Raw genomic sequence first — 10,719 nt, forward strand, 5'->3', positions numbered from 1 at the left:
TGTACACTTCTTATGACTACACAGATTGAATCAATCCAATACCAAACATTTCATTATTTATAATCTTGGATATTTGTGAAACGAACTGTATTAGCTTGATCATAATCAATTGTATAATTTTCATTTTGGCTTCAAACCTTCCGCTCATAACTCATTTTTGAAAACACTATGATTTTGGAAAATGGAGGTTGTGTTTTTTAATTTGGGTCTATTCACCCCCCCCCCCCCCTCTAGAACATTTTTCTACTTCCATATTCACACCAAACAATTGGAATCAAGAGTTGGTATTTTGACTGTGTCTAATCAACATCCAAAAGTTAGTGAATATGTTGGAAGATAACGATCCTAAGGGAGCGTATAATAGAGCACTAGTTTTCAAAGGCAAAAATTATACATATTAGAAATCGATGATGTATGTACACTTGTTATCGATTGACAAAAAATTGTGGTGTGCCATCACCGAGGGACCATATAGTCCCAAAGCGATAATGACGTTGTTAAACATCCAAAAGATTGGACTGATGGTGAAACCAAAAAGGCTAAATATGATTTGAAAGCAAGTAACATAATCATTTCAGCGCTAAGTGCTAAAGTGTTCTATTCAATTTCACATTATACGAGTGCTAAAGGTATGTGGGATGCTCTCCAAACTCTCTATGAGGGAACAGAGGATGTTAAGGATTCTAAAATCAAAATGTTTATAGAGGAGTTTAAACTATTTTCTATGGAACTTGGAGAATCTTTGGATTCCATGAAAACTAGATTCCTCCATTTGATCAATAAACTGCGAGACTTAGGTAAAAGCTTTTCCAACAAAGATTGTACTAATAAAATATTGAGATCCATGTGCAGGGAGTGGCAACCAGAAGCCACTGCAATAAACGAAGCAAATGATATTAGTACTTTGGATATTACAAAACTGTTTGGGAAGTTACCCGAGCATGAGAATGATCTGAAATGACTCACCGATAGAGAAGTAAAGTCGAAAAAGAAAGACAATGAAAAAAAAAGAGAAACAAGATCTTTCTTTGAAAGCTTCATCTTCAAAAGTGAAGAAGTCAAGGGAAGAAAGTGACGATTCTGACGAAGAAGTTTCCAAAAAGGAAGAAATGGATTTATTTGTCAGATGATATAATAGATATCTTAAGAGAAACAAGCTCAAGCATACAGATAAAGGTCTAGTGAATTTCAAAAATACCCATCCATTTAAGGATCACAAGAAAGAAGATGATGAGATCACATGCTATGAATATGGTAAATTGGGACACTATAGAACTACATGTCCAAATCTCACCAAACATCATAAAAGCAAAGACATGACTTTCTATAAGACGAAGGGAAAATATTCCAAAGGTCATATAACCTACATCGCATGAGAAGAAGAGGTGGAAATCTGCTTCTCTGATTCCTGTTCGAGTTCAGATGATGAGTGTGCTAACTTTTGCTTGATGGCACGAAAGAAAAGTGTAACTTCAATGGTATATAATTCTGGAGGGAAGGTTTTTAAGAAAAAAAACCCATGTCACTAGGAGAAATAGAACGAGTGTTTCATCTAAAGCTATTTTCCATTATTGTGGAAATAAGGGCCACATTAGGCCTCTTTGTCATGTTAGGAACATTCAGGTATCAATGGTAAAATGACATGGATACCTAAATGCAACTCAACTAACCCTAAAGGACCCTCTAGTTGGAGATCTAAGTTACCTTATTGATTTGTCACAGGAACATCTTACTTCCGCAAAAAGATTGTGGTTTCTAGATAGCGGATGTTCAAGACACATGACAGAAGATGCTTCCATGTTCATTAAGTTCGATGAGAAGGAAAGTGATCACGTCGCCTATGGAGACAATACAAAAAGTAAAATTCTTGGTGAAGGTGTTGTGGGAAATCCCTCCATAATTAACATTAAAAATGTGATGTTAGTGAAAGGGATTAAACATAACTTTCTAAGTATTAGCCAACTATGTAACAAAGGGTATTCAATTTTATTCATTACTCTTAGTTGTATAATTGAGCATAATAATAGTAATGACCTTGTGTTTAAGGGTTCTAGGATTGAAAATGTCTATATGTTTGATCTAGATGATGCCTCAATGCACGGGACTAAGTGTTTAGTATCTAAGAATGAGGAATCTTGGTTATGGAATAGACGCTTAAACCATGTGCATTTTGACTTGCTAAATAAGATAACATCCAAAAATCTAGTAGTTGGTCTTCCAAAAATAAACTTTTCAAAAGATAAATTGTGTGATGTTTGCCAAATGGGAAAGCAACAAGAGTGTCGTTGTTTAAACTGAAGAAGTTTATTTGACATCAAAACCTCTTAAGTTTCTCCATTTATACTTGTTTAGCCCTTCATAGAAAAGAAGTCTATACTTGTTTAAACCTCATCTACGAGTAAAACCTATAGGGTTTACAATCATAGAACTTATTGTGTAGATGAGTGAATTCATGTTTATTTTGTAGGTGGCCTTCCTAGGTTAGATTTTCAAAAAAAATTCAGGTGGTGACAATCATTTATATGGTGATCCCTATCATGTGATACTTGCACCATTTCTATGAATCGCTCCCCATCACATCTCCCATTGGGGAAATGGGTTTAGGAATGAACTTGGAGTGGTAGACGACTTGGAGGATCTACCATTTCCTTGTGTTAAATGGGTTAAATGCTCTAATGGCATTCGAGTGGGCTTGAATGCATCTTTCTCTCAAACCACTATTGTGTTCTGGTTCCTTTGTTGGCCATGTGCTTTATATTTTCTGCCACCATGCCATCTTGCATCTCAGTTTATCTTTTCGGAATTACTTCAATTTTTCTCAAATATAACATCCCTCTCTCACCATGATCTCTTATATCGAGTCAGCCGACTTCTGGACCAAAGACTTGTTTAAGTGCCCAACCTTGAGGCCGTTAAGAAAATCTCCGATGAATATATCTTGGTTTAGATTGAAGACCTTAAAGCTCTCTTAATTATATATCGCCAAATAATCATGCAAGGGCTCATAATAGTCTTGTCCGACATTGAGTAGACTTATTATGGAAACCTTTCTATGCTTGTTGGCAGAGAAATGATGAACCATCTTCCTTAATAGATCATAGTAACTCGACACTAAGAACCTCTAGAGGCTCATTTACCAACTGAGGGCGACCCGCTTCAACATATCGATCATCAACCTACACTTTAGTGAGTCATCCACTCAAATTATAGTCATCTGTGTTTATTACGATTAAGTGCTCTTGGGGACCATTATTATCGTCAAATGACACCAAGGATGGTGATTTGCAATTGTCAGGGATTGAAGCGTCCCAAACCTCAGTTTCCATTGGTTGGGGATCCATGGACTCTTTTTAATTGATCAACTCTAAATCTATGTGTTGTTGTTGTAGGTCATAAACACTCGTTTGTAGTGGCTCATTCTGGTGGCACACAATTTTCAAATTGGCTAGAATCTTTGCTATGACAGCTCAGTCGTTGTTGTTGTTACTGGTGGTAACCTTCTTCATCTTGAGATGGGATCAGACTGTTGTAGGGATCTATTTGTGTGGCACAAGTCAATTTTATCATATATATATATATATATATATATATATATATATATATATATATATATATATGACTTTTTAGTGGTGCTAGTGATTTTTATGGTTCCATGTTCAGATAAATTAGAAAGTTTTGTTAGGCAGGCCATAATCAATGTAAATTTTTTTTTCATCTATACAGCATTGATCAAATACATAATAATGGAAAAATTAGGTCATTATAAGTAACACGATGTATGACTTGAATATAGTGTAAAAAAATAAGGATCGCTGCATCACCGTCTAAATATAATAAAAAATAAGCAAGTGTTATCATATTATTTGGGACTAGCATTCAGACGGGCACTCCCGTGCCCGTCTGCCCGCTTTTTTTAATGCGCACAACAGAGAAAAATAAATATTTCTTTTTCTTTTTATGAGGTTTCTACTGTAGGTCGCATTAAAAATAATATTATTACATTTTGAAAATGGTAAATAAAGATATTCAAAATTATATCGAAACATGCAAAGTAATATTGATACTGTGTAATCAATGACGTTCTTTAAGAGGAATGCCGAACATGAAATCTCTATTCGAAGTATTTTCTTTTTCCCTGCAATTGTTTTCCGTAGTAAAGAAAAAATGTAAGACTCTTAAATTAGATTTTTTTTAGAGAAAAAGATAGTAAAATTAATAGTAAGTAGTGTAATATAGCTTTTGCTTACCTTATAAAGATTCGAATCAATTCTTCGTACATCCCTTTATCAACGCGCTCTTGAGATTTAAAAAACTACAAATACATGACGAAATGTCATATTATAAAAGAAATACATTCAGAAAACTTGACTCGTTTGAATATAATATGGTTTATTGCGACACAAATAATACCTGGAGAATGGAGATACTTTGTTTTAGTCTAGATTTGGTAGAACAAAAATTATGACTTGTTTCTGAATTACCTGGATTTCTGGTAAATAAGGAAAACAATGGACTTAGTAAATATATATGGTTTTATTTACATAAACCACAAATAGCAGTTAAATTCATGCATTCAAAAATAATCTAGAGTAAATATATTCTTAAATGAATTAAATAAAAATCTCTCCATCCTTTGAGATATTATTTCTCTTTTCACCATTTTCCAAAGTTGTGTTTTATCTGTTATCACTGTGGAGCTCCAACCGATGGAGTAAATTTTCAAACGTTTGACCTGTTTCAACGAGGATGATAAAAATGTTACTGAAAGAGTGATGAAAGTGCAAGATTTTTTTTACGTATTACGGAAAAGATAAATACACCTTATTGTCGAGTTTGCCGATGGATGAAATACTTTGTTCATCCTTCCATGTGTTCCATTTATCTTCAAACTCTGTTATCTAAAATTTATTACATAAGAATAGTGAGAATAACTATCACCCCATTTATATCTAACATAAAAGCATAAAATAAATGATTAAGTATAACTTACTTTCATGTCGAAGCAAGTTTCAACAGTCTTTCGTCTCAACTCCTTACATAATTGAAAGATTTCACAGTGTTCTAGTTTGTCTGTATATTAAAGCAAAAGAAAATTATATTTAGTTATTATCTATCTATGATATAAATAATACAATATAAGCTTGGTATGTCGTGTAACCAAAATGGGAATCAACATGTGAGCAATTTTTTCAATGTACTTAATAAATACCTGCGGGTGCAATAAAAGAATTTGTTTGTAGACTACATTTTTTGTGTAGTCACCATCTTCTCCTTTCAATTTTCCTTCCTTGGTTAAAACTCTTGTTGTAGTCTATGAAACACCCCTGGATAAAGCCACATATAACTGTCCATGACTAAAAACATGTCGTGGAAGATATAATCCAACATTTGGAATGGTTTGTCCTTGTGATTTATTTATTGTAATTGCAAAACTTAGTTGCACAGGAAACTGCTTTCTACTAAGGACAAAAGGCAGTCCATCACTTGCAGATGTTTTTATTTTAATTCTAGGCAAAAAAGCATGTTTTCCTGCGTTGCTTCCTGTCAAGATTTCCACATCCAACATATTCATAAATAAACCACGACATAATAACCAGGTCTCACTACACAATCCATATATAGGATCTAGATTTCGTAACAACATCAATGGTGCAGCCTTTTTTATCTTTAGAATATGTGGTGGCAAACTACCTTGTGCAATTGAGTTTAAGAATTCTTGCTGGTATAAATTATGATTATCTCCTTCAACCTCGTCAAACGATAACAAATTATGCTCTTCTCCTGGAAACTCATCGATAATCATATCATTTAATTTCTGGACATCATTATTTGTTGGTGTCAAAATAGCTCTTTGTACCATATATGGGGCATCCCAACCATGCAATTCTAAATTAGGAAAAATATGTTGGATAAGTACTTGTGTGGAATGTTCACCTTCCCATGGGATTGCAATATCTAAAGGTAACCTCACTATGTCATCTGGTTTGGTAGGTTCAACACCATCACCAATGCAAATAAGAAATTCTGCAAACTCTTGATCATGCAATGATCGCATATTTTGACGCAAATGCAAAATCTTGGTATGATTCCATAAATGAGAATGAACAATACATGCTGAAATCATTTGTGCCTTAATACCTTTTCTTACAACAGGAAGAACTTGACGAAAATCCCCCCCCCCATGATCAAAACTTTTCCACCAAATGGAGCATTGTTGCTACAAATGTCTTGTAATGATCGATCTAAGGCTTCCAAACAATTTTTGTTTGTCATTGGTGCTTCATCCCAAATTATTGCGGCAGCAACTCTAATGAGATTTGCAAGATCCTTTTGCTTTTGAATACCATAAATGGAACTCGGTTGAATATCAATAGGTATCTTAAATCGAGAGTGTGCAGTCTTACCACCGGGTAACAATGTTGCAGCTATACCAGATGATGCAGTTGCTAAGATAATTTCTCCTCTACTTCTTAAACTTGCCATTAATGTTCTATAAAGGAATGTTTTACCTGTTCCTCCTGGACCATCAACAAAAAATACCCCACTGTGTTTTTGAACAATTACATTCATAATGGTGTTGAATGCAATCATTTGATCATTATTTAACTTAGCAACAAATTCAATATCTTCATTGGGGATATCGATCGCTAACTCCTCTTGTATGATACTTGGAACTGCACCCCTGTCTATTATATTAGGGGGTAAAGATGGGAGGTCATAATCTTCAATCTTTTTACCGTGCAGGTTTAAGAGTTCATTCAAGTCCTTCAACAACATATTAGTTAAGTCTGATTCCACAACATTGTTAGGTGTTTGATAATCCTTTACCATATGTGTAAACAACTCATTCCAAAGGCCTTTAACATCAGTAGGTTCACAAAATATTAAAATCATCACAAATAACCTTCGTAAAGCATATGGCATTCGGAGACTCGTAGCCTCAACCAAACAATCACGAATACTATGATCAGTCTCTAGAAATCCCCTATCCTCGGCTGATTTTTTGAATGTACTGAAAGTCATGCCATTATTTTTAAGAAGATATTCCCAACTGGTTGGACCTGTGACATGAGATAACAACAGTCGCAAGTAAAACTTATCTCCCTCCGAAGGTGATACCATATAGATTCTCCCGATAACTTTTCTTGTTGATCGCCTATGATGCCATTCCATATCCCGCTTGTTCCAACAATAATGCTCTGGAATCTCTCTATACAGATACTTTCTTGCTTGTGGATCTCGTAGATTCAATGCAAAGAATTGTGTGAGCATTATTTTGGAGTTGTGTTCATTATTTAACACATCTGCAATTTGCTGATGATCATAAAAGCGCACTTGATGGCGGTTCGGCAAGTGGACATGCAATCTTTCAACCGAAGGATATAATCGGTAAAGAGTGAATCGAAATATTTTCCATAATGCCTCGGGAGCACAAATCCATCTTGCATCAACATATTGTTGAACTTCATCCATGTATGATCCTTTATGAACCTCCATAGCCACACGATCAGGGCCCTTGTACACATATTTGTATAGATACTTGATACTTTTAATGCTATTGCAAATCTCTACATTGATGTGACAGTCATACTTTAACAGTAACCAAGGGTTATAAGGAACCACCCATCTATTATCGACAAACCTATCTTTACCTAACGACACAGACTCATCAAACCTTCTCCTATACTCGAGATATGAGTCAGTGCCTTGATGTGTTTCATCCAAGAATTGTTTGGGATACCTTTTTTTACAATGTCCGTCTTTCATACATGGAGACTTTCGGTTGATTATGCTGCAAGGTCCGTGGATCATATGTCTTACAACAGCTTCATGCAACTGTGGTTCACATTCTAATTTAGGTATTTCTGCTCTTACCATACTATCATAATCTTTTGGGTCACGCAACTTATCGTTACTTTCTAAGACCAACAACATATGCACATGCGGCAGTCCTCGCTTTTGAAATTCAGTGACATACATGTAGCTTTTAACTTTACCCAAGACTCCTTTATTAATAACATCATCCTTCAATTTCTCAAATTTCGAACGAAATATTCTTGTTAGCAAATCTAGAGGATCTTGTGGTGTTTGAAAAGGCAAAAGTTCTGATGTCATCTCACTCCAAGAAGGATTGCATGTCATTGTTAGAAAAATATCTGGTTTACCGCCATTAAGAACAATAGCCATACCATCTTCACAACGTTGTGTCATGTCTTGACGACCGCCAATAAATGATGATGGCAATATTGTTCTTTTTCCAATGTTCTCTACGATGATTCATGAAATGCATTAGTATTAGAATATATGAATTATTAGCATTAGAAGTACAACTAATTATTAATCTAAAACTGTATATTTATGCTATATGAATTTGTACCTGCATTAGTTTCACCAACATGCAAAGCATCATGTAAACCTTGGTATAATTCAGAACGTATATCACTTTGGTGCTCTTTAATCCACCTTAATCTCCCTGATTCAATTTTGACATAATTGTCTACAACATATTGTTGCAACAGTCGACCCACATTTAATAACATTGATTGATCATTTGGGCGAATCTACAGTTGATTGAAAAAATGTTGGTGTTAAATGTAAAGTTTTTTAAACAACACTTAGCTAAGTGGATTATCTACTAAAATTAATCCAAATTTACCTGAAGCATGTAACTGTAATATGCTCGACATGACACTCTTCGTCCATTGCAATTTGTTGTGTTGATGTCCCAACCATGCGTCACAAATGGAAACAATACATGGTATTGCAAAGGATCATAATATCCCTTTGTCTCTTGAACTTTCTTGAGATTTCCATCACAATGAATGACATTAATATCCCTTCCATAATCCATAGAATCTGCATCACATCCAACAATAATTGCCGCAACTTGTTCATCAGTTGGAAGATTGTATTGATGGTGATTACTTGGACGCTCCTTAAGTATGAGGCTACATTCACTGATATTTGGAAGTATTGAAAGTTGCTTGAACCTAATTACAAAAGGATTAAACTGATAGAGCGTTTTCTGTAATTTGTGAACTACATTTTGGTGCAATTGTGGATTTTCCTGCATGCAAATATGTAGCTCATTATCGGTGTCGTAGATGTATAGTTGTAAGAAATGCGGCTTGACACCCTCATTTGGATAGAAACCTCCTATGTTATGGTAAAAAGCACCTTGAGCACGAAATGTGTATATACCACGACCAGATGCAAGAATATTCTCATCAACATGAACACCAATTGAAGTGAATGAAAGCACATGGTTATAACTTCGAATATGTTGCCTAAAATGTTTTCCTTCAGCTGAACCATCCAAAAATAATTGTTGCAATTCTATAGGAGCATCAACTCGTGAGAATGATACCTTTCCACCATTACAACACGTGTCACGTGATTCATGATGAAACAATCTTACATTGCAGTGTCTACAGGTAAATGGATGAGGCAACCGAGATTTTTCCATCATCATATTATTTTTGAAATTTCGAGCAATATTGTGCTTTGCTCGAAAAGCATGTTCTGATTCTACAGGCAGGAGTTTGATATTGATTACTAAATATTAACTAAAATCTAAAATACAAATAAAAAATATATGCAAGATGCCTCAATTATTATATTTTAATATTGCATGATTTTAAATTTTACGTCACATGAGCAAAGGCTACATTTATTTGAAGCAAAATTTTTACGAACATACCTTGAGGACGATGTGATAATGCACCATTTTCTCTGACATCCATGTTAACATATGATATTACTGCATCCTCCAAAGCTTCATCAACATCCATATCATCTGATACAAAAATAGTAATTAATATATATACATTTGTAAAAATTAATACTCGCATACTTAGAACTATATCACTTATACCTGTATCGGATTGACTCGTGTTGTTTCGTTGATTAGGTGATGTGCAATTACGATCTGCGGGTTTAAATACATAAAATAAGATATGACAAAAGCGAACAAAATTATGAAATGTAATATATAATATATATATATATATATATATATATATATATATATATATATATATATATATATATATATATATATATATATATATATATATATATATATATATATATATATATATATATATATATATATATATATATATATATATATTGATAATCACCAACCAAGTGCAACATCATTAACAAGTGTAATTCTACTTGGGCCGGCTTCACTGTCATGAGTTCCTTGAAAGTGTGATATTGGAAAAGTCATATTTGTAAAATTTTAAAATGGAACTCTCGACTGACTGTTTATAGGGAGAGATGTTTGAGCTTGTTTCTCTTGCTCTTTTCGCCGCCTATAATTTTCACGTCGTCTCGACAAATTGTTTTCTCTCTGCTCGTTGCTCATATTTTGTCTCCTCTTCCTTTCATTTTCGGACCTTCTTGACCTCTGTTGTTGACTTGATATTTGACGGGTATTATTTTCCATTTTATTAATGTAATTGTCAACTGGAAACTATACCGAATCCTCTACAAAAACAATTGATCGAAAACTGATATATCATCAAAAGATGATTTGATATAAATTTTCTTCTTCAATCATTACATATTATAGACTAAATAAAATTAACTATGCATGTTATAAGTTACCTATACCTATATATAGATGGCATAATTTATCTTTAGTTCTTTTTAAATAAATAACACAATATAATTAAAAAAATTATGTACTTGGTAATTATTTTCATACTATAT

The 10,719-nt window shown here is 33.8% G+C and overlaps 1 protein-coding gene across 1 annotated transcript; it reads right to left on the reverse strand.

The window, feature by feature from the left end:
- Positions 1-6,144: 6,144 nt before the first annotated feature.
- On the reverse strand, positions 6,145-10,234 carry LOC127095603 (uncharacterized). The gene is made up of 6 exons (XM_051034273.1): positions 10,147-10,234; positions 9,875-9,928; positions 9,701-9,796; positions 8,657-9,528; positions 8,378-8,561; positions 6,145-8,267 (listed from the first exon to the last, which is right to left on the reverse strand). The coding sequence occupies exons 1-6, from the start codon at positions 10,232-10,234 to the stop codon at positions 6,145-6,147; spliced, it is 3,417 nt and encodes a 1,138-aa protein (XP_050890230.1).
- Between the last annotated feature and the right edge of the window lie 485 nt (positions 10,235-10,719).

This window comes from Lathyrus oleraceus, chromosome 6 (assembly GCF_024323335.1).
Source record: "Lathyrus oleraceus cultivar Zhongwan6 chromosome 6, CAAS_Psat_ZW6_1.0, whole genome shotgun sequence".
Lineage (NCBI taxonomy): Eukaryota > Viridiplantae > Streptophyta > Magnoliopsida > Fabales > Fabaceae > Lathyrus > Lathyrus oleraceus.

Excerpts from the sequence above, each read along its gene's own strand:
- LOC127095603 (XM_051034273.1), bottom strand. The coding sequence starts at position 10,234 with ATGACTTTTCCAATATCACACTTTCAAGGAACTCATGACAGTGAAGCC. Across the intron at positions 9,929-10,146 it reads TGTTAATGATGTTGCACTTG|ATCGTAATTGCACATCACCT; the intron begins GTTGGTGATTAT and ends TTAAACCCGCAG. Across the intron at positions 9,797-9,874 it reads CACGAGTCAATCCGATACAG|ATGATATGGATGTTGATGAA; the intron begins GTATAAGTGATA and ends TTTTTGTATCAG.